Consider the following 24,682-nt stretch of genomic DNA (forward strand, 5'->3'; position numbering starts at 1 on the left):
GATGTGGTGGCACCTTCAGGATCCATTTCCATCCCTTTGTTAGTGTTCCACAGCAGTAAATGGCACCTTCATTCACCCCAGATGCCAACAAAACCTTGGCTCTTCTCTTTTTCACTCTCCACATTCCAACCCATCATTAAATACCATAAGCCCCACCTTCACAATATATTCTAAGCCGGTCACTGCCATCGCTCCTCATCTGGTCTACTGCAAGCCCTCCTCCACGGTCTCTGTCTGCACCAGCAAGCTCTGCATCTCCTAGGCTCACAGTGCCGACAGAGGCCTCCCATCTCATGTAAAGCAAAGACTCAAGTTCTTCCATGCGTGTCCTCTGTGACCCCTCTCACAGCTGGACTCCCGACTTCTAGCAGTCATTCCACAACAGGCCAGGAATCTGTCGCAGGGCTTTTGCTTCTTGGTTCTTTCGCTAGAGACACCCTTCCCTAAATGGTAATGACTCACCTCTGCTCCACTGCCCTCTTAGCCACCCTCTCCCTTCCCCATCACGATCCATTTCATTTTGATTTTTCTTCATCTTGTGGCCTAACATATATGTATGAAGAAGATTGTGTGTGCTGACTTTCCCAAACTGAAAAAAGTTCTGTGATGGTAGGAATTTTGTTTGCTTTGCTTCGCTAAATACTGGGTAGTGGAAGAGATGGAAAGAAGAGAAGCAGAGGAAAAGAAAAAACTGCAGTAACATCTGATATCCAGCAGAGGGCGGGTTAGAGTCACTTAACTTTTTCTCCCTTCAGCGTAATTATTCCTAGGCTAAATAGAAATCACAAATCAGATCAGATCAACTTCCTTCATCCAAGTAATAGTTATTTCTAAAGGTAAAACAGACTTAAAATATTAAGTGGCACGGGTATCACTGTAAACCCGTCACCACCGCAAATCTCTGTGAGGGTGAAAGGAGCAGGTCAAAGCTGAGAGCTCTGGCAATTCGCCCCAAGCCCTGCGCTGGCCAGCGGCACTGCTGTACGTCAGCCTGATCTTTTCGGGCATCTCTGTTCCACTCAGCCACTCCAGTAAAAAGGTAGGGAATTTGGTTTTACTTCATTTGCTTTTAAAGGAAAGAAAAGCATAAAGCTCTAGAAATAAAAACAAAAGAAAAACAAGTTTTGACATCTCTAACTCAAAGCACTGCAAATCTTTTTCTTTCAAAAGCTAACCATTATGTGCCAGCACTTACCACGTGCCACTGTTCTGAGTGTTTTTCACATCTTAGCTCATTTTAGTAATTCTAACAAGATGAAAAAGGTCCAGGTCTTACGGCCTGTTGAGGCATCACCGAGGAGTTTACATAATGGTGCCCAGCATCACAGTCAGTCAATGCTGGTGCCAGGCTCCACAGTCCATGCTCCTAATGGTTCTCCACCCCCAGAGGCTGGTCATTTGTAGCCCCAGCCAATCCTGAGGCTTGAAGACGCTCTGAGCCCAGAGATCAGTTTTGTTCTTCCCTGGCTTACCAATCATCTCTTGTTCAGGTAGGGCCCATTTTGATTTGACACTGTGAATTAGGATTCTTCAAGAGCTACTCTGAAGTTCCTATTTAATATGACCTGAGGCCCTTTGTATGTAAAAAGCCAGTACTCCTCCCAACCCGTCCCCATTGAAGTCAGCTCCCAGAATCTTTTCCAGAATCGGTAGGTAGGGCCCATCAATGAAGATTATAAACTCATGATTTCTGTATCAGTAATTCATTCCTAATGACCTCAAAATAATCAATGTGATGTGGCTCTGAACTTCTGTAGGCTCCATGTAAGATGCAATTTGAAGAGAGCAATGAAGGATGAGAGAAGAAAGGAAAGACATTCCTAGCAAGAAAACAGTATTTTGGAGTAAAAAAGTAGAAACCATGTTAAAATAAGCTCAGTTAAAAAAGTCAGAGTGGGAGCAGAGGTCTTGCAGTTTTATGAAGAAGAAATTTGGGCACATAAACATCTAAAAACTATATCCTTCGAGCAAGTGGCCCAACCACTTTGGAATCAAAAACAGATCCCAATTTCTTATCCTGGCATGCAAGGCCTCCCCTCAACCTCCCTTTGCTCTGGCACTTCTGGAGCAGTTACTCACTTCTGCCACTCACCACCAAGCCCAATCCTTTGCTCAAGCCACGGAATTTTTGGTCCCTTAATTCTCCCACTCTCTTCCATGAAGGTTTAATTCTATGGCCCATTGGCCCTCATGGCTCTGCCCACACACTCCCAGGACAGCTGCATCTGTGTGAACGCCTCGTTCTCCGGACACCTCTACCACTCACTGGCCACACACCTTTGTCCTGTGACTTCCCAACTACATGGTCATCCTCTGACCATAGGAAACTCTGCCATAACCTGGATCACTAGCACACTGGTACACCTCCAGTACACAAGTACTTCAAGTTTTAACTTTGATGACCGAATTCTCTCAAATTAGCTTTTCAAAAGCCTTGAGGTGAAGATGAAAATACCTAAGAAAATGATGAAAATTCAAAGTCATAGTTAGAATTACTTGGATTACTATAGGTCATATTGTAGAGTGTTAGAGATTTTGCTATAAACCACATTCTATAGAGAAGAAAACTGAGAGGCAGAGATTGGCTATTAGAAATAATTGGTGTAACAGAAGGCTTGAAAATTTTATGTCTGTAAAAGTTTCAGAAGACCAAAAATTCTTAAATTTCGTCTTAAAACGATTTAGAGGAAAGAGGGAAGAAAGTATCCCCAAGGGACTCTGTATTTCATAATACAAAGAGAGAGAAAATAAATATTTGAATATGCTGATGTACTGTCCTGGCTGTTTAAAAGCATCTCAAAAGAAATAAATGACAGAGATTAGGAAGGAAGTAAAACTGTCTTCTTTCACAGCCGACATGACTGTCTAACAACACAGGTCAGCAAACTACAGCTCTGGCCCACTTCCTGTTATTTTTGTACCATCTGCAAGGTAAGAATCGTTTTTTACAATTTGAATGGTTGAAAAAAATCTTGAATAGTATTTCACAATATGTGAAAATTCTATGAACGACAAACTTCACTGACAATAAAATTTTACTGGAACACAGCCAGGCACATTTGTATATGTACTATCTACAGCTGTGTTCATGCTTGTACAAAGGCGAAACTGAGAAGCTGTGGTGGGAGTCTGAGGGGCCCCACCTGAATATTTACTATCTGGCCCTTTACAGAAAAGTTTCCCAAGCCCTGGAATCCTAAGTGATCCATTAAAAAGTCATTAAAACTAATAATTAAGTTTTAACAAGGTCGAAATCCGAGGGTCAGGGGGTAATTTCCTGGGGTATATAAAAAGCACAAACCAAAAAAAAAAAAAGGATAAACTAGATTTTAGCACAACTAAAACCTTCTGCTCTTCCAAAGACCTTTCACGGGGAAACTGAAAGATGAAGCACAGACTGGAATAAAATATCTGCAAACAGCTATCACATGAAGAACTTGTATCCAAAGTAATAAAAACTCTCAACAGTTTAATCATAAAACCCAATGATGAAAAAGTGGACAGAATGCTTGAACACTTCTCCAGAGAACATACATGAATGGCCAATGAAACGAATGGGAATGAAAATATCATCATCATCAGAAAAATGCAAATACAACACATGAAGATATCATTACAAACCCACCAAAATACCCCAAATTAAAAAGATGGTACCCAAGGGTTGGTGAGCATGTGAAGCAACTGAAACTCACACGCCCCATCACTGATAGGAATGGAAAATGGCAAAGCTACTTTGGGAAACAGTTTGGTGTTTCTCATCAAGTAAAAACATGTCTTACTAAATAACTTAGCAATTCATCCCTGAACTATTCACCCAAGAGAAAGAAAAACCTAGGTCTATAAAGTCTCATACACAAATGTTCATAGTGGCCTTAGGGGAAACTAGGGGCACCTGGGTGGCTTAGTCGATTGAGTGCCTGATATGATTCCGGCTGAAGTCATGATCTCATGATTTGTTGAGTTCGAAACCTGCATCAGGCTGTGTGGACGGTGCAGAGCCTGATTGGGATTCTCTCTCTTCCTCTTTCTCTGCCCCTGCCCCACCCGTGCATGTTTGCTCTAAGATAAAACTTTAAAAAAAAAAAAAGAAAGAAAAAAAACTGGAAACTAAAAAGTGTATCGCCTAGTAAGTAAACATTTTGGGAGATATCCATACAGCAGACACTTAGTATTAATGATAAAAGGAATCAAACTGATCTATGCAACTACAGGATGAATCTGAAAAGCAAACACTAAGTGCTAAAGAGTAACACAAACGGCTATATACCTAGATTACACTTCCTACTGCACTATGAGAAAGACAAAACTACAGGACAGAAAACAGACCAATGGCTGCCTGGGAATGGGGGTGGGGTGTGGACATGTGGACATGAGAATTTGTACAATTAGACCTGTGCATGTTCTACACGTACCCCGCGTGTCTGGGGGAATTTCCCCACTCTGTCACTGCTGCCCTGCGGGGACATCACATAAGTCCACGGTGTAGGCTACCTATGGTCATATTCAGCAAATGCTTAGGCTCTATGCATTTATTACACAAGTCATCTATCTCGGTAACCGTGCATTTATTATAAAGCAGTTCAAACATTCTGAAAGGTATGGTTTAAAACACTCTTCCACTTCACCAACTTAACAACTGCATAGACATTTGTTCTCATGCAAGAGAAAAAAAAAAAACCAAAACTCTCTCTAAATAGACAACTTAACTCTGGAAAATGGAGAGCTTAGATCATCTAAGAGAAAACAGAGCCAATCTCGTTTCTAGATAAATTTCCCGACTGTCTTTTAGAATTTGAGAGGACCAACGAACTCTTCCTGACGGCACAAGTGTAGCTGAAAAAGCACCAACACTCATAAGCTCACCTCATTTTCATACTGGATTTCTAACATGGCCCGGGAGCTCCCCAGATCCTGCATCACAGACTCGGCCTGTTTCAGCAGCTCCTCTCTGTTCACAGTACGCTAAAAAAAAAGAAAGTACAAGGGTGAAGAAACTATGCGCACATCATACTTTAATAAACAGGTGGCATTTATCGAAGTGCGCCAAAAAAAAAGAGTTGTTAAAACTATTTCTTTAGAAGTATGCCTCGGAAAAGGTTAACAGAAGTGGCTGCACTGCTACAGATACCCCGCAAAGCTAGATGGGAAGTGCCAGTGTCCCCTCGAGCCCACAACACATTCAGAAAATCCAAGGTGGCAAAGAAGGATCTCTGTGATCCTGCCAGACACCAGTGCAAGTAAGTTAGAGCTGCAGCTGCATGACTCCCCTCCCCAAACTGGGGCGTGTGTACAGTCATGTAAGGGAGAAACCGGTACGGGGGTGGCTGGTGAGACAGGTGAGCTGAAAGCTCCTGGCTCTGACCTGCAGAGACCCTACAGGCCCAGCTACAAACATCTACTCGGGAGGTTCCTGGGGACAAGACAGGTCCTGCTAGGTTTCCAATCCCAGCAACACCACTGTTCATTCCGTTCTAATGATACAAGTAAAGACAGAAAGAGCAAGGCTTTAAGAAAGAAAAAAAAAAGTACTTTTTTCTTGTTGCCTCTCATTCCTTCTAACCCCTCTTTTAATGTCACTACTAATGGCTCTCATGAGTCTTGGAGTGAAAGGTTTTGGAAAAGACAGTCTTGAGTAAGAATCCTCAGCACAAAAAAGGAAGGTTAACAGAGAACTCGTAAGTAAAAGGCAGTGCAGGGTCAGAGACGTCGACTGGGGTCTCTGCCGGAATGGCTCAGAGCAGTGAGGTCGGATCTACGAATGTGGAGCCAAGATGAGAAGCCCAGGAAAATGAGATCAGCAGCACAGGCACTTGAGCTGGAAATTACACCAAGAATCCGGTTTCAGTCATTTCTGATTGGACTGATTTGTGAAGGGAAGAAAGTTAATTCTACCTACTACATAAAACATCAATTATAAAAGGGAAGCTACAGTTTGAGGTCCTAACTTAAAAAAAAAAAGTGGCATCAGTAAGAGAAGACAAGACTCTCTGTTAACACAAGAGAAAAAAACAACTGCAGAAATTATTTCAGAAACCGGAAGAAGGGACTCTTGAAGAATCACAAAGAGCCCAGTTCCAAGAGCTTGAGAGGAAAACATGGCTAATCCAAGTGATAAAACCGACAAGCCAAGAGAGGGCTGTGACTGAGCTACAGCCCTGGCCCAATAGGCATGTTCAGATGCACCACATTTCTGGTTTTCCTATTACTTTCAAAAGCCCACTTTGATTTACCTTTAAATATTTGAGGAGAGAAACTTACTTTTTTTCTATCCAATCTAGGTGCAACTCTGCTATCTTGAGAATCAGACTGGTTGATCTCTGGGTTGGTATCAAGTAATCTTTGCATTGCTCGATCCCGATCAAATGCAGTTACATAAAAAAGCATTTGTCGGGTATCAAAAGGGAAGAAAAATGGGCTGTAAAAAGATGTGATATAGATTATCTGCATTAGAATCAGAAACCATACAAACCCCTATATTAGAAACAAGTTTTAATAGGATACAGAATAAATATAAACAATAAAAATGGTCTAGGCAAGCTAACTTTGAAGAATTTTCATAATCCTTTTATGAAATGCCTAAGTGATTAAGTAATAACATATTAAGAATTTTTTTCCTGTGAAATCTGAACTTCAACTATTAAAATCAGGTCTATTCAAGATTATCTTTGAGTTACCCAAAGACCTTCAGGAAATGTAACATGACTAGAGAAATTTTAGATTTAAAATATAGTTTTAAGTCTCCTCACTGCACTTTGCTGCCACCCCAGCCCCACACCACGTACACAGAGATAAGAGATGACGGCTGTACTGGTTCATGGTTCTCCTCTCAGCTTTGGCACTTTGAAGTCACTCAAACCTGCCAAACGGCCAAGCTGATTTCCAAAGAATGAACCTGGCAGTAATACAGCTTCTATTGCCTCCTGATGTAGGATTTTGGGAGTTCTTGACACAGAGCTGCTAAAAGTACTTCCTCTGATGACCCCAATGTTCAACATTTGTTCTGTCCAATACAGGTAGCCACATAAAGGCATGGCTAGTGTGACTAAAAATTTCTAATTTACTTAATTTTAATTGATCGAAATGTAAACAGCTGTGTGTAGCTACTGACTAATGAACAGTGCAATTTTACGGTCTCTGAGAATATATGTCTGGATCCAAACGGGCACAGATAATCAACCAACTATACCTTTGGAGTCCAATTCTGTAATGGCAGAGGATTTTAACCTCCTTAATATCCTTGTGTATTTCATACATACAGACACATACTGCCACGAAGATCCCCTAAGAGCCCCAGCTAGCCTCCTCTGGATGCTAGAGCTATACTACATACTCAGCAAGTTGCCATCAAATATGAAAATGTTACTTAAACACATTTAAACAGCTTCATCAAAGACTATGTTTTTTGTGATGAAATGTATAAAGACCAACACAACGATAACACTCCCAAAGCCACCATTACAGAAATGATCATCTTACCAGGTTTTTCCTAGCTCAGTCAGCCACGTTGGGATGTTTCCTGTCATGATCACTAGAGGATCCTGAAGCTGCCTATTTGCTTTTGCTGTCAACTTACTGTTAATAAATTCACTAGTTGGAATAATTTCCTTGCACATTGCATTCTGTAAAATGTTAAAAAGACAACAAAAAGGTCTATATGTGGTAAAACATTAGGATTATATTTACTAACTCTTTCTTTGCCTCCAAATAGGTACCCAGAGGGCCTGGATTTCAGCTGGTTCCCAACATACAATACACAGCCTTCCAGTGGAGTGTCCCAACCTAAAGGACAACTTGTACAACGCACTCGTACTGTCCTGATCGCTGAGGCAGCAGCTAATGCTCGTGCGAGGCCAATTCCTTCATTCTGTTTTATATTATATAAATATTAAAGGCAGTACATAACTTTCACTTCATTTTTTATATTTTAACTTACACATATCAACTTTTGCTTAATCAGAGAAAGAATTTTAACTATGGAAATTCACATTCATATTTCTTCTTGCAGCCTAACTTAATAAAGTTAGAACTAAAAGAGCATTAATTCGAGAATGTAGGCCAGCAACAAAAAGTTGGGGAGAGGTGCCTGGGTGGCTCGGTTGAGCTTCTGACTTCAGCTCGGGTCATGGTCTCATAGTTCGTGAGTTCAAGCCCCACAGAGGACTCAACTGCTGTCACTGTGGAGCCCGCTACAGCTCCTCTGTACTCCCCATCCCTGGTCTGTCCCAGCTTGTACTCTCCCTCAAAAATAGTAAATAAATGAGCGAACAAAAAAAAAGTAGGGGAGGAACTCCCACTGTGAGTAAATTGTATTTCTCTGGGCTACGATCCCTGCAGTTAACTGAATCATTATTTCTGTTTTCTAGTACAACAGAAACTCATCAACTACTAGACAGAAACTACGGGTAACGTGCCATGAACAGCACAGCATGGGCAACTTCATCGGCAGACCCCATTACTCACATCATACAAGTAATACCAGTATCGACTGATGGCGTGTAAAACTCTTAAAAGAAGAATCACATCTAACGATGGGTCTTCAAAAGTTATATTTTCAGGTGGCGTGGATATGAGGTAAACTTCTAAAGGATTCGACACCGATGGGCACACTCCATCTAGAGGGCAAAAGATCAAGTTAAGTTTGATCAAAGTTACCAAGGCTACCCCCCAGTGGCACTGGTGTCATCTGATCACGCCTAAAATAGGAAGCAGAAGCCGTGATGACATAATGTCTCGTATTTTATCAGGGTACTGACAGCCTGAACGCTTTTTCCCTTTTATATTATACAAAAATCATCCAGGCTTATGAGAATTTTGCCTTCCTCCCATATCCAAATAAACACGGGAACGGAGAAATACTGACTGACTCATCTGCAATTTCCTCTTTCAACAGAAACAGCAGCTAATAATAAAATGGCCAGGAAAGAATAAAGACAAAATGTATAAATTTAAATTCACAAATATAAATTTCTTGGATTTTTAATTTTTATATCCAGCTTGAAATGACCATGTAAAATAGACAAAGACTGCCAACTGTCAATCTGTGAGAGATCTGGTTATTTAATTCAAGGATCAGGATAGAACAGACTGTGATAATTTCTGAGCGGATCTAGGACGCTTTTCTTCTTAGGTTTTACTAAGTAGTAGCATGGTCAGGAAGGGTGGGTGTGGACTGTTGGCATTTACTTTGTTACCATATACCGGAATTAAAACCACACACAACACTATTACTATAGAAAACAAAGGGCAATTTTAACACCAAAATACAGAAACAAAAATCTTAAAATATAAACCCTTTAAAAAGAACATAGTTATGGGGGAGGGAGTGGGTGTAAGAACAACAACAAACTCAAAAAATATTTGTCATAATGTTCTTATTTCGGACAACCAGAAAAAACTTCAGCAATTGACACAACTTAGTCTGGAAATCCCTGAGAGGGGTGGCCTCCATGCTATGATCTGCAGCCAATGCCCTGAAGCACTGCTACCGCCCCNATGAGCACGTGCAAACTAGGAAATACTACAAAAGGAAAGAGATCGGACTGGGAGGTGGCACTCCATTCTGTAATCATTATACTACCTGGCAAAACCTGTCATACCTTCTAGAATTATTAGAGTGCAATAAATGACAAAAATGAAGGGCCTGCCTGACCAAGATCAGTCTCTTCTTTGGTAAATGTGCTCCACTAATGAAATGTGTTTTAACCTTCACAAAAACAACGTTTTCATGGAAAGAGTATATGAGTTTTTTGTCAATTTTCTTCCAAAATTTAATTTTGCATACTTAATTTTACATTTGTGGTAATTTTGTATTCTCTAAACTAGATTCAAAGATTTGACACACAGATATAAATCATGACAAGAAGTCTACTGCCCCATGGCAATTTGTTTCCCCATCCCGTACACGAACTTACCGTGCCATAACTCATCATGCTTTTTTGCATTTCTAGGGGATGTTTTTGTTGGAGCTGTTTGGGCTCTTCCTCTTTTACCACCAACACAATCTTTATTACTTTCTTCATCCTCTCTCACGGGTTTGTACCTAAATTGAATGGAGAGCATGTAAACTAAATGTAGATCTTAAAAATAAAAACTATTCTTCAAGGACCAAAGTGTGAACAACAGACACTGGAGTTTCCAGTAGAACTCTGAGATCTATCCGGTTTGTCCTGACTTCTGGGTCTGAAGAATTACCAATGGCACCGCTTCCAGGGAGAGACCACGTTCTCAGGAGGGGCCACCTGAGGAGCTCAAGGGTGGTTCAGGGGAAAACAGATCTCTTTAATTAAATGTAAGCAGCAGGCATCACAGACAATGTGGGGAGACTGCATCTAAGTGCCTCTAAGGGCTCAAAGATGCCATGCTGCTCGTTACCTAAAGGAACTTCATCTTATGGAGATGTTTGTCTTATTTAAAGATCTGAAATGAATCTGAGAAGGTGACGTAACTATGATTATACCCCATGTACACGTTTTCTAGTAGACATAACAAAGGGAAGCACACACAGACACATGTACATGCGTGTACGCATTCATGCACAAAGAATGTGAAGTGGCTTTTGATAATAAAATGTAGGAGCTGGGTCTCCTCCCCTTACTTAAGCCATTTGTATGAATTCTAAAAAAACACACAAACAGCAACAAAGCTGATGAAAAACCAAACGAAGTCATTTTACTTGCCATATTGTATGAGTCTTTGTCCAAATACCAGCTCTTCCCAGAGGATTGCTCTCATCGTCCGTGGACTCCCTTTCATCTTCAGCCTGAATACTGAACTGCCGGACTGCCTGATACACAGTCATGTTATATGGGAGCAAGTGTTCTCCAATGTAAAACTGTAGCCTGTGTCTTACATTTCCTGAATTTAAGAACTGAGCAGCCTAATGAAGCAAAAGAAAATCTAGTTACATTACAAGCCCTGAACTTCATCCATTACAACATGGTGAGAACGGCACCTTACCAGAGACTCGTCTATTTCCTCGTCAGAGCCATCATCATCACTGTCTTCATCATCTTCTCTTACTCTTCCATACCCTAAGGACCCAAGAAGGCTGTTAACCTCCTAGCAATTTTACATGCCAGAGCCGAAATATACTGGTTAAATATACTCTTAGAAAACATGTATACTACACCTTGACCTATGTATGAAACAGATTCAAGAAAACCGCCACAAACAAAAATGCCATTTCCACTACATTACATTCCAGCTGACTGTAAGCAGTCAGCCCCTAGGAAATGTACCACATTTCCACATACTACGTATTAAATAAGTGATGGGAACCCAAGTTCCTGAAGCTAGGTTTGATCGGAAGTAGTAATAAAAGGGAAATCATTTATATATCCCTCAATATTCCCAGCCCACATGTACGAACGGACACAAAACACACATAGGGAAAGTACCTCTAACTACAAGGTATCTCTCGATAGCTTGTACCAAAGCCAGGGGGTCAATCTTGACAGGGCCGCCCTTCCACTGTTTCACATTTGCACAGTCTGGATGTCTTTGTAACTGGCATTTTAACTGATGGGTGTTGAAAAATTTTAAAGCCTGTGATCCTCTGTTGAGAGAAAAGCTCAAGATAATTTGTGAAAAAAAGTTATTCTATTATTTTCAAAATCAACATAATAATTCACACAGAAGATACTACAAATTACATTTTTTAAGGCACAAAATAAGCACTTACTTACCAGTTATGTAAATAGTGAGGCCAGCAATTTGACTTATTTAGTGAAAGTTATTAAAATAATAAAAGATGATGTACGTATGTACACATATGAAAACATTAAATCATCATTCTCTGTTCTTCTGTAAATCCAAGTGAGCAGAAATCCTCCCCACTGAGATTTAACCACTTCTCTAGAATAACAGTTCCACAAGTATTTAAGCATGCTCACTTCTGCAGTATTTTGCCATTGCCTAACTTAATTCTGTAGATTTAAAAACAAAAGAAAAAGCCCTCTCTTTTGCTTTCAAACAGTTCTGCTACAAAATTACCTTAAAAATTAACCTTTACACTTTACTATATCCCTTTGAATGAAGCAGTTTAAGAGCTACACCAATCTGACCCTGGAAATGAGATTCAATTGCTCATTTTCTACAAAGGGCTGACAACATTAAGACACAGGCAGGCTTAAAATGCAGTTCTCTTTAAGATTCCAGAAGGCATGCAAATTGGGGTATGGGAAAGAATATTCCATTAAATACAGACACACACGTAAACATATATTTTATAATAATCTGGGTGAAAATGAAAAACGTCATGGTTTTCTCAGGCATAGGCGAAATGCCCCCTTTATTTCATAAAATCCTCCAGGACAATAGGAGGATCAAAACTGAATACCACATTCTATATTAATTTTCAAAGCCAGAAGCAGCCCTAACCCACAATGCTCCCTCTACCTGATCCAGTAACGCATACTGTTTTAATTCAATCACAAATTTAAATGTTTTCAAAATATATCAGATTGTATATTTTAAAACCAAACTGATCTCAGGGGCATCTGGGAAGCTCAGTTCTGTTAAACATCTGACTCTTGTACTTGAGCTCAGGTCATGATCTCCCAGTTCCTGAGATGGAGCCCCAAACAGGGCTTTGCACGGACAGCACGGAGCCTGCTTGAGATTCTCTCCCCCCCTGCCCCTACCCTGTGCACACGTTTGTGCTCTCTCTCTCAAAATAAACTTAAAACAGCCAAACTAAATTATTTTGTAGGCTTCTAGTCATGATATTCCAGAAACCTTGTTAACATCCCATAAAATATAATAATGAACTTTTACAGTGAATTCTTTCTGCAGTACTTTATGAGCCCAGTAAAACTACTATACCATAGAAAAAAATAGCAAGTCTTATTAAAACAAGAAAACTTCAAAATAAACACTTATTTGCGAAAACCCATCAAAGGTATAATCACATCACATAGGAAATCACAATACTGCCCAGAATGCAAGTATCTTATTATCCATGCCCATAAAACTCACAGAGAAGCATTATATATTAAGGTAATGGAACATTAAGCTTATACAGGTTGCCAACAACTCATTGGGTTACAGATTTCCAAAACACCATGTTTAAAACAAGGGGTGATTTTAAAGATAAAAAAAGTATTTTTCTTTAACCATTTCAGCCAAATGATCTTTGGGCAGATGAAGATGTCACCAGACCTCTTGCCACGTGACCTCAACAACATTAAGCACAAAGTCCCATGGCAAGGGCACACCCAAGCCATGATCCTTACCTGCCTCCTGTCCCATTTCCACTGGGAAAGTCATGTACTTTGACTGGAAATTGTTCCATCTGGCTGAGGCAGTTGTTCATCTTGTGAACCAATGCCAACAAAGGTGCATTACCCACTGGCTCTACTCTTCCAATGGGCTCTTCTCCAGGAAGCTGAAGTTATAAATAAACCATTCGGTTAAACAAGGCCTCTTGAAAATGGAACACTCCTCAACAAGAAAATTTAACAGGCAGTTTTACAGAAGAAAACCATTCATTTATTCTCTTTCATCTCTTGCTAGTTTGTTTAGAATGGTTATTTCTATATAAATTATTCCAAAATAGAGACTTTTTGTACTGGTCCACCATCCTTTAGTCATAATTCCTAAGTCCAAAAGGCTTAAAAACACAACTCACGTGGTGGTGAAACCCAACCCAGACACAAGGCTATCTGCAGTCTTTGTTTGCATCTATTTAGTAAGAATATTCACATGCTTCGCTGGAAAACATTTAATGCATATGGAGTGCTATTTACCCACTGAGGATATCTGGTAATATCTATGTACGCATTGAAGAACTTTTGAAAACCATCCAGCCCCAAGAGTTTCAAGTAAGAGATTACATACCTGTACATAATCTTAAGCACAGTATAAAACCACATCTAGTATTGCCACACATCTAATGAATCTCTAAAAAATATCAACTCTGCTTCAGATAGCCCAGGTTAAAACACTACAAGAGGGGCGCCTGGGCAGCTCAGTCAGTTAAGCATCCAACTCTTATTTTCGGCTAAAGTCATGATCTCAGGGTGGTTGAGACTGAGCCCCACGTTGGGTTCTACACGGGGCGTGGCACCTGCTTGAGCTTTTCTCTGTCTCTGCCCCCCACCTCGCCCACACACTCATTCTCTCTCTCTCTCCTAAAAACTAAATAAAAAAATTAAAAGTTAAAAAAAACAAAACAAGAAATGCTCAAATGCCTATAAACACTGAAAGGAAGGCATGGTGAAGTAGTTTCACTAATACACAGAATTATCCTTAGCCCTACTATACAGAAGATCCAGAAACATCTCCAGGGATGCCTTATCTCAAGTAGTTGTCAACAAGTAGAATGATGTTAAGTCAACAGTGCCCAAGAGTAGGTACGTTCTTGCTCTTACCCACTGAGGTTGAAGTAAGGGGAGCCTCTCTGTGGCCTCTGATCTTGTATTGCATGTGGTGATTAAGTACTCTCGAACAGAACTGTTAATACTGTACTTTATATGCAAAATGGAAATGTATATGTCCACTCTTATGTCTATAGCTATGTTTACCGCATTTCCACTACATACATACATATACATATATATCAAACTGTAATACGTTTAAAAACAAATATTGAAAATAAATATATTCACAAGTGAGAGACTACTATTAATGGTTGGTCTTACAGGAGAAAACAAAGACTTAAGATAACGTGGATCATAGAAACTGTGGCACCTGCACCGTTAAATCACCATTCTGTTGCTGTACTAGTATATATGATCTATAAAAGACCAAGGAATCCAACTGTGTATCAGAAGCTAGAAGCTTTACCTCACTTTCTTGACCAGCACCTAATGGAAATTACGGAGATGAAAATACACACATTAGTGAGCAAAGATTCCCGTAATAAGATACACAAGCATCATTAGACAACTTACTGGTGAAGAAAAGAATACATGAAGGAATCTCTTTAATCTGATCTCTCTGCTCACAGCATCCTTTTCACTTTTAGATGTCAAATAAAGCAACAGCTGCTTCACGAATCCACTATGCTGGATTTCAAATGATGAAACGTCTGACTCTGAGACTATGCTACGGATTTCTACAAGGCACTCAGCTCCACCATCCACCTGTAAGAGTTGGGAACAGTATTTCTATATTGATTTAAACAGTCCCCTTATTAAAGGTACAATTCACACTTCCCCAAAAGGAAGAGAATACATTCTCAACACCTTTAAAAAAGAAGGCAGGGGAAGCGATGCATTCTTGGTAGATCCTTGAAAAATATGACCATACATATTCACAAAATGTTAATACTTCACGGCAGAAAACTAGTATCCACACTACTAACATAGAAAAGTCTCACATTCAACCAATGTAGAACGAACAAATAAAGACAAGAATGAGAATACAAATTGAGGGGTAAAGAGAATACCAGAAGGAGAAGATTAAAACAAGAATATAAAGAGCAGTGTTAAATTAATACATTTAAAACCTGGATGAAATGGACAATTTCTTGAAAGCATGTACTACCCAAACTGCTCCAAGTGCATAAAAAATGCAAGAAGGTGGAGAATCAGATGAAATTTAAAAGGTTTATTCAATCTCCCTCTTCAACTACTATGAGACCCCATCCACTCAAATCCCCATAGTTGAGGAGATGTACTCGAGGGACATTTCTCAAGTCTCTTTTTTGTCAATAAATACAGGATGTGAAGAAGAAAGCCAAGGATGAGATCTCCCAGTACCATTAATGATAAAAAAAAGTCAAGGGACACATTACAGAAATGACAGTGCTAAAGATACACGTCTAGCTAAAAAGTTGATCTAGGACAGGAAAATCCGCGGAAAGCCAGACAATCATCAGGGAGGAACAGGAAGACAGAAGAGATGCGGAAGAGACTGTAAAGGACCAGCAAGGTGCACCCGATGTGGTACCTGGAGGTTGAGTTGTTCGGTCGCAGCACAAAGTCTCTGAAGGACATTCAGTGCAGGGTTGCTTCCATCCATGTTCTCAGAACTGAAGTAACGTTCTACAAATTTATGCGCCTGTTCCTTAATCCAACCTTTAATTTTTTCTCTGCGAGCAGGAAAACAAGATATTAAATTTACTCTCAGTGTATAGAAAGGAATTCAATTATAACTCCGCATCAAAGGCAAATAGCTGCTACATTTAAAACAAAAAAAAAAAAAAAAACAAGGCGACTGGGTGGCTCAGTCGGTTAAGCGTCCGACTTAGGCTCAGGTCATGATCTCACAGTTTGTGGGTTCAAGCCCTGCATCGGGCTCTGTCCTGACAGCTAGCTCAGAGCCTGGAGCCTGCTTCAGATGCTGTGTCTCCCTCTCTCTCTGACCCTCCCCTGCTCGCTCGCTCTCTCGCTCTCAGAAATAAGTAAGACATTGAAAAAAAAAAACACGCTTTTGGGCCTATGCTATAGACTCATGAATTCAGATTCCTTAATAACCAAATTAAGTGTCATTTTGAAAATGGGTTAAGGTGTAGTAGACAAATGCACAGGTACTTAAAACATTACCAGTCATTACATGAAAAATATACATAAACTTCTAACTCCTTGGAACTCTACCACGTTAATAGTTTCCTTCCTAAGTAGTCGCCTGAAAGCAACTTGATGTGACTGTGTCATTAGGTACAGACACATCTGCTTTGTCCTTTGTCTGTGTTTCCTGGAGAGGTGAAGTAAAGAACTATAGACCAGAAACATGCACCTGTTAGATGTACAATTAACTGAAACCTTGCTGCTTAAATTACAAATTCTGATGTTTAGAAATACATGTGCTTATTTTTTATTAAATGAAGTTCAGAAAAACAATAACCAACCAACCAAACAAAAAGAGCCTATTTCTTTGCACAGTGGCATTTGATTTTTAAAAACTGGTTGCAGAGGAAGTAATCCATGTTGGTGTGCAACATCCAGAGTCAAAAAACCAAACAACTCTGAAGTATTTTTAAGAAATAACTGTTAATAGCCACAAATCAGTGTGTGAAACAGTTTAGCTGATAGTTTTTTTTTTTTTAGCTGATACAGTTTTAAGTTTTTTTTACTGTTTTATTTATGAGAGAGAGTGAGAGAGAGAGAGAGAGAGAGAGCGCGCGTGAGAGAGAGCACGCGAGCGAGCAGGGGAGGGTCAGAAAGAGAGGGAGACACAGAATCTGAAGCAGGCTCCAGGCTCTGAGCTAGCTGTCAGCACAGAGCCTGATACGGGGCTCAAACCCATGAACCTGTCAGATCATGACCTGAGCCGAAGTTGGACACTTAACCGGCTGAGCCACCCAGCGCCCCTACAGTTCTAAATTTCTTAAAACCGACCAACCTCTATTCTAAGGTCCTTAAGTTCTAATGTAAAGGGTAGAGGAAGGGGATCATAAAAATGAGTGAGAGAGTGTGTGTGTATCCATGCAGAAAATGTCAGCTTTTACTTGTCTAGAATAAAACTGAGGAAGAGGTTCCACAGGAAGAATTTATTTGGCTCTGAACATCTATTAACTCCCAGCCAAAAATGCTGAAACAGGTTTTAAGATGTAAGACTGGAATTTAGGACAAAGCCAGGCATGGAGTTCAAGAGTTGAGAAATCTACTCCATCCCTGAGCAATACCACTACTGAGCATACACGAAAGGCCTGTGTCCATGCTTCACCTCCATACAATAAACGTGCTGACTGAAATAATGTTCGGTTTTGCTAGTCTGAGAACAGAGCAGACGACTCCCCCACTTCACCTGTTATTGGAGATGGTGTCCTTTGAGGCGGCCCTGGCAAGACCACTGACTCCCGCCGTTCGCGCCGGTTCAATGTTGTTGCTGTTGGACTGTGCGCTTAACCTTCCCCACGTTTTTGGATTCAAGCTCGCCAGGAAAGAAGATTTAGGTGACTGAGTAGTGGTGGGGCTTTTAGCTGTAAGAAAAGGGAATGACAGTGAAACCATTTCAGCACAACTGATGAAAACCAACTGAAATTTAACATTCCTGCTCTTACTAGATAAATCAGCTGAAACACCTTAGAACATGGCGTCAACTCACGTGTGCTGCAAAGCTACCAGCAGCTTTCGTGAGGTACATGCCTCCAGCTGGTACCATGTTTCCCTCTGCCTTCCACCCCCACAGTGTCACCAAAGGAATTACCTTGATTGTCTACTTTGTCATCATCTCTTGGAGGTGAATACTTTGGCCTTCTTGGCCCTCGTTTTGGCAGTCGCTTTCTCTTTAGAACATCACTTAATCGACTATCACATGGGAAAATATGGGATAAGTTTAGCAATTACCACGATTTATTATCACCACTCATTGAAAAGCAAACTAAAATGGTAGACACAAGGAGTTATAAAATACTGCCATAACAGGGTAGTTCTCATTCAGTGATTACTTATTTAATGCAGACTCTGTACCAGTCATGCTCTAAGAGGTATAGAGACGCAGAAAATGATGCATTCAGAAAAAGCTATTTGACTATACTGAACTACTAAAAGTGAAACCAAACAGACTATCTGAATAATCCCGTGTTAAACTCTTACTATGAAACGTTATACACATAGAAAAGTATATAAACAAATTTACAATGCAAAAAAGCAGTATTAAAAAGAGCTAGGATATCAAACTGGAAACAGAATGCTAAGTCTGATTACCATATTTCTTCCCTAACTTAAATGACACTGAGTGTTAATATCATCAAAATGCTTTCCTGACCCTGCCCAAAGTAATTTCATATATACAACTGCCATAACATCCTAAATGAAGGCATTTATCAATAGTTTAGGGATTAAAATAAAAAAACAAAACCTCAAAACTCTCTATAAACAAATCTATCAAGTCATAGTATGAATAACCTATTCTGAATTAAAATATCTGAAATAGCACATATGTAACCTGTCTTATTTTCACTATTCTTAACAATAGAAATAGTTTGAAATACCAACTGATTCTTAGAGGAAAAAACAAAACACAGCAAAACAAAACCCCAGAACACCACATAAGATGGATAAGATGAAAAGTGTTCTGCTTAGGCTGGTCTGTGACCCAAAATAAAATTAGAAAAATTGAAAAAATTTGGTCTTCCAATATCTGGTGTCTATTAAAAACACTTACTGATGTGTTTAAAATATGCTTGACAAGCAAGACGAGTGAAAAATTCTCCCTTTACAAATTTTTATGAACTTTTCATTAGAAATTGTATTAGAAAGAAATAGAACCACTTAAAAGTCCAAAAGGTTCTTTCCTTTTTTTTGTTGTTGTTTTTGTTTTTAAGAATTTTCAACTGTTGGACCCTAATAAAGTCTAATCCTTTCAGTGGCTCAGAAATAATGCATCTGTCTGAGCTGCATCACATCTCAACGAGTGCCTGATGTCTCGAGCACTACGTCTGCACTAGACAGACAGTGAGACCCCGCTGTAGTGGAAGTTACTACAGCAGCCAAGGGGAAGGAATGGGGCTGGAAAAGGAGGAAGAGAAGAGGCAGGCAGGCTGTGAGGGAAAACTGGCAGACAAATCCAACTTGAGAACAGAGAAGGTGGAGGGTGGTCTCCAGTACTGTTCAGGACCAATCTCACTGGACTGGATCCATGGCACCATCCAAACCTAGAAATTTCCTAAAATAACAGCCACTGCAACAGAAGTCCCAATGGGTAGCCCAAGTCCAAGTGCCAAAATTCACATTTAAGATAGAGCAAATAACTGCCACCAGGTGGCACCAAAAGGAGCTGGCATCCTGAGCTGGCCAGCTTCTTAGAACAATGCTACCTTGCAGTGCACAGGTTCAACTTTTGGATCTCACTTACTGACTATATATTTCACCAAGATCCATGTTACAGCTTAAAAGGAGTAAAGAGGAATATCATACGGAGTACACTCTGATTTCAGAACTGAGTGTGGCTGATCATGCACCATTCTTACAGCCATATTAAGTTTCTATTGTCAAAGAAACAAAAACACTTTAGAGTATAATTTGTTTTAACCCCACAAAATGAACTAATATGAGGGTTTAGTGGTGATGTTCTCAGTAGCACAGTACAATAAAGGGATTAAAACCAGACAAAGTGGTGGAAGCAGACATACTTCTTTGAGAACTCCCATTTTCTTTTACTAAAAGCAAAGTTCTCATCTGCCAATGAAAGATAGATGGGAAATCAGGTTTTTCCTGTGCATCCTAAAAATTCCAATTTTTAATATTTTTCACTATGTCACTACTTGGATGTCTCAAACCTGGCACATTTGCTATAATGCAGCAAATACTCACAAGATTAGGGAATTAGAAATGAGGGATCAAGTCCTACATCTGTGAAAATCAGTGTGTGACTGTGCACATCATCAACCTCTCTGAGCCTCAGCTGCCTCCTCTATCGCTGGAAATACCTAAATTTGTGGTTCCTACACATGGCGCAATACAGTGGCTTTGCAATAGATGTTCAGTTTCTTCCCATTCCCATTAAAGGTTTAACAAGATACAGACGGGAAAATACAAAGTGTACTCTCAAATATTTTACCATGTTATTCCCTGTGGGAATCTCAGGTACCAGGACACAGTTAAAGGCAAAGAGCGTAAAAACCACCACAGAACTTTGACTTACCCTTGAGGGCTCAGATCTAAAGAATCATCTCTGCTGTGCTGCAAGCTGGGGGATCCCACGTCAGCCACAGCATTAGTGGCAGCTGTGGCTGTTCCACTGCTGACTGACGTCGTGGACCCCAAGGATCCTGACCCATTTGTACATGCCTTTGGTGGACTTGTCAACAAAGACTCTGATTCAGCTAGGTGTTTTACTTGATGCATTACACCTATACAGTGACAGATTTAAGAGAGTCAGTTTTAATCAGGCCCACCTTCCCACGATTACAAAATCCCTAAATGCTAAACAGGGCATGAATCAAAACTATCTAGCATATTGAGGGGGAGGCCCTTAGGTGCCAGGGTTTTCAAACTGATCCATTCCAAAGAAAGGTAGGCAAATCCAATGTTAAAGAAAGATGTTTATACTGACATTTATATCGAAAAACACTTATTTTGAACGTCCTCTAATATTCAAATACTGGTAACAGGAAGTTTAATACGGTCACACATGAATACCCACCGGAATTCAAAATACCCATTATAAAAACAATCAACTACAAAAACACAATAGCCCACCTCTGGCTCGATCACCAGAAGGAAAGAAAGACCCGCTACGTTTAGTAACCAACTTCAAACGCTACAATGAGACAAGATCACAATAATGCTGCTGCCAAGAAAGAGGACACCAGCAATCCCAGGATGGGGATTTTCACATCCTTGGAGGTGTACAGGGTGAGCTGAACAGTAGCTGATGAGGCAAGGGTTCATATCTGGGCTAGAATCACAGGAGGATGCAGGTGGGGCAAAGGGGAGTGCCATGAACTATCAACTGTATGCAAAGGTATATGTCTGAGTATACGTGAGTGGACGTTCACACATTTCATGATTTTTCCAGGATAGAGTCCAGAGTTTTCCCTCAGATTCTTAAAGCAAACAAAAAACCCACAAAAACACAAGATGTCCGAATGAGCTCAAACTTCAGGCGTTTGCTCCGTAAATACTGTTTGCAGCAATCGCATGCCGGACTGTGCGCTAGTTACTAAGAATAGGACCATGGATGAGAAAAATGGACATAGGGCACTTACTGGGGAGAAAAAATAAATTTTGTAAGAAATCACAAATAAAGAGTAAACTGATCCTTAGAGAGAAAATACAGTGCTGATGTAACACGGAGGACCTAACACAGATTCTAGAAGGCAAGTCCTCCCGAAAAATAACATTTAAGTGGAACCTGAAAGTACAAATGCCCGATGCAAAGTAGTAGAACTGACCATGCCCCCCATAAACTTCATAATGTATACGCTATATGAATATTTGGGGGGTAGAAAATTCATGTGATGGTACACTGATCTCATAAATGTAAAATGAAAAAAAAATCACTGAGACATACTCTGATAAGACTTCCAAATCAGAGGGTAGAATATATCAGAAGGGTAGAACTAACGACAAAAACAGAACATCAAAACCAAGATACAAAATGCAAATTTACAAGATAATCCAAGGCTAAAAAGAACACATACCAAATGTTTATGTGAGCATAGAAAACATCTATTCATATATGCACCCCATTTGTTAATCATAGTTATGGAATTTGCCTTCCATTTCAAATACAAATGTAGCACTAGGATTTTTTTTTTTAAACTCACAGTTTTAAGTAAGAAATGGTGAAAACCTCTTCCTATGCGATTTAATACTCTTACACTAACATGAGTATTCTCAAGATGTGAAGAGATACAGAGCCAGCATAAGGTGATGAAAGAAAAGAAAACAAATCATACGCAGAAAGAACTAGAATTGTTGGTAAGATGAAAGATGAAGCTAAGGATTACTTGAGTATAAAAACACCATGACCTCCTTGGGTCTTCACAACACCAAAGTGTCCCTAAGAGACCAAAAGAACTAGAGAGACTTGTTTATGAGAAAACACTTCTTTTCATTATCTTGGTATGTTTGAAAGAGATAAAACACCTGAATGAGCAACGGTCTTCGAGGTCTTCAAAAGGAGAACAGAAAAGTACCATTCAAATTCCTCAAATCAGGTGACTAGACCAATGGCATACTAAAGATTTCAATACGTAAGTAAAGCCTAAAAATATTCCACTATGCACACAACGAAGTAAATAATAATCCGTTTTACAAGTGTTCTGATCTACTAACGGGATTCACTGGGAAAGAAAGTGACCTCTTGGCTTCTTCAAGGCTCTTTGTGGGAGCTGCACATTATCTACACTAAAAGAAAAGACAGTGACTGCTTCTGGCCCAAAAACATTCAAAACACTGAAAGTTACTAAGTGTTCATCAGTGGACCATGAATCTCAGACAACCTGTTTAATAGACTTTACAAAGGACTCACCCTGTATGCATGCGAGCTGTAAGCACAAAAGCTTCTTATGTATGAGGTAAAAGTTTGATTGTTCGGAATTACAACTATACATGCTACGGAAATACTATTTAGACTAAAAGATGAGCCATTAATTAATGGTCATGAAGGACATTACCTTCTCTTCTGAAGTAAACACTAAAGATATCAGGTAACTTCTGCATTAAGATTTCGGCCATCTGAAGTGCTCCAACTACTATCTTCAGGTCTTGGCTTGACAGCATGGAAGCAATGTGACTAAAAAAAGAAAGCATTCATATATAAAACATCTGTCTGAATCTGAGAATTGTTTTTGGCCATACTACCTTAAATTTGAGAGCGAAATATTTTACTTGTGAAAACAGTCCATTACAACAAAAATTCTTCTTAAACGTTCAACTTTTGCATGTATTTTAGTCCTTCTCAAAGGTGTGTATGCATACAAAGAGACAACAAAGGGATCCAGATACTACAAATAAACTGTTTTGTGCATATTTTTTTCTGTTATTACTTTTAAGATTTCTGAAATTACTTGCAGACTTGAATTTCTAAAAAGTTTTCACTATTTTCATGAACACACCTTGAAACAGCATGATTTTTCAGGACATCCTTCAGAAGTTCAGCATCCGCAAAATAAATTATCCTAAGAATTGCTCTAAGGCACTTATGTCTGACCGCAGGTCCTGCCGAGGAACTATACACTTCATAAAGAACACCAAATAATGTCTTAATAAAAGACTTAGCCAGTTCCGGATCCTCTTTCATAAGCTGTGCTCGAGCATCATCCTTCTTTAACTCTGAATATCCGCCTGTTATAAAAAACGTACAATCCTGAAGTTACGGACTTGAGAAACACAAGGAAGTATACAACACAAAGCATGCAAGCTGCCGTGATTATTTGAAATGTTATTTTAAAAATTTAGTCATGTAATGAATTAGCTTCTCTAACGTGACTGATGGGGGTCTGTAAGGATGCCAAAGGCGTCAGCTAAACATAATCTAGCCAGCTTGAAAGAACAAGTGACCAGCACACTGCACCACTTATTTTAATAATATATGCTCAACAAAATACTGAGGATGTTCAGTATTAACCACCTTAAACCACTGGTAAGAAATAAACAGAATTCCAAGAAATGGACAGAGGTATGTGACTAGAAGCTATGGAAAAAGGATGATCTGTTGCTTTCCTCAGAGGGAATAAGGTATAGGGGAGAGGAAACTGATGAAAAGTAAGCTCTAGACCAGGAGTTGAAAAAGTCTGATTCAAAGGCCCAATCTGGCCCAGTACCTGATTTTGTATATCAAATCTTACCAGAACATAACCACGTACATTTGTTTATATACTGTACATGGCTGCTTTGGAGCTACAACAGCAGTGTTGAGTACAGGGAGTATACAGTCCATGAAGCTTAAAATATTTACTATTTGGCCTTTTTCAGAAAAAGTTTGCCAGCCCCTGCACTCTAAACTAGAGCTGCACAAGCAGTGGACTGTGTGTATCCCCAAGGACAAAATGTCAGAAACCTGGAAAAAAAATTAAAATGCCCCATTCTTCACTAGTTAAAAAGAGAATGTTCATGGGGAAGTATAATATATAAGGTTGGAAAAACTAATCTGACAGGTGTGAGTGGGTCTAAAGGTAAAAGGAGAACAGGATCAGATTTAAAAAAAAAAAAAAACTGCATTGGGCCAATTCTCGCTGGAGTCTGGGACGGCAAATCACATAACAGAAAAATAATGTGGAGGATACCATTTCAGCAATCCTGCATCATTCATCAATTAAAATACAATAAAAACAAGAAATTACTAC

The 24,682-nt window shown here is 39.6% G+C and overlaps 1 protein-coding gene across 17 annotated transcripts in view; it reads right to left on the minus strand.

Moving 5' to 3' along the window:
* The window catches only part of TRIP12 (thyroid hormone receptor interactor 12), a 141,106-nt gene that overhangs the window by 12,375 nt on the left and 104,049 nt on the right, over positions 1-24,682 (minus strand). For 12 of the 17 annotated variants that reach the window (XM_077761341.1, XM_077761349.1, XM_077761345.1 and 9 more), the window contains 16 exons: positions 23,453-23,681; positions 23,012-23,130; positions 20,533-20,740; positions 18,094-18,194; positions 17,692-17,866; positions 15,892-16,033; positions 14,892-15,083; positions 13,233-13,384; positions 11,397-11,569; positions 10,957-11,030; positions 10,677-10,876; positions 9,912-10,039; positions 8,461-8,612; positions 7,477-7,619; positions 6,259-6,415; positions 4,864-4,962 (listed from right to left, as the gene is read on the minus strand). In XM_077761341.1, coding sequence (XP_077617467.1) covers positions 4,864-4,962; positions 6,259-6,415; positions 7,477-7,619; positions 8,461-8,612; positions 9,912-10,039; positions 10,677-10,876; positions 10,957-11,030; positions 11,397-11,569; positions 13,233-13,384; positions 14,892-15,083; positions 15,892-16,033; positions 17,692-17,866; positions 18,094-18,194; positions 20,533-20,740; positions 23,012-23,130; positions 23,453-23,681 — 2,444 coding nt within the window. The remainder of the gene's footprint in view (positions 1-4,863; positions 4,963-6,258; positions 6,416-7,476; positions 7,620-8,460; positions 8,613-9,911; positions 10,040-10,676; positions 10,877-10,956; positions 11,031-11,396; positions 11,570-13,232; positions 13,385-14,891; positions 15,084-15,891; positions 16,034-17,691; positions 17,867-18,093; positions 18,195-20,532; positions 20,741-23,011; positions 23,131-23,452; positions 23,682-24,682) is intronic. The other 5 variants (XM_077761344.1, XM_077761350.1, XM_077761348.1 and 2 more) reach the window with 1 other exon arrangement.

Source organism: Crocuta crocuta, unplaced genomic scaffold, assembly GCF_008692635.1.
Source record: "Crocuta crocuta isolate KB4526 unplaced genomic scaffold, BGI_CrCroc_1.0 scaffold516, whole genome shotgun sequence".
In the NCBI taxonomy this organism is placed as follows: domain Eukaryota; kingdom Metazoa; phylum Chordata; class Mammalia; order Carnivora; family Hyaenidae; genus Crocuta; species Crocuta crocuta.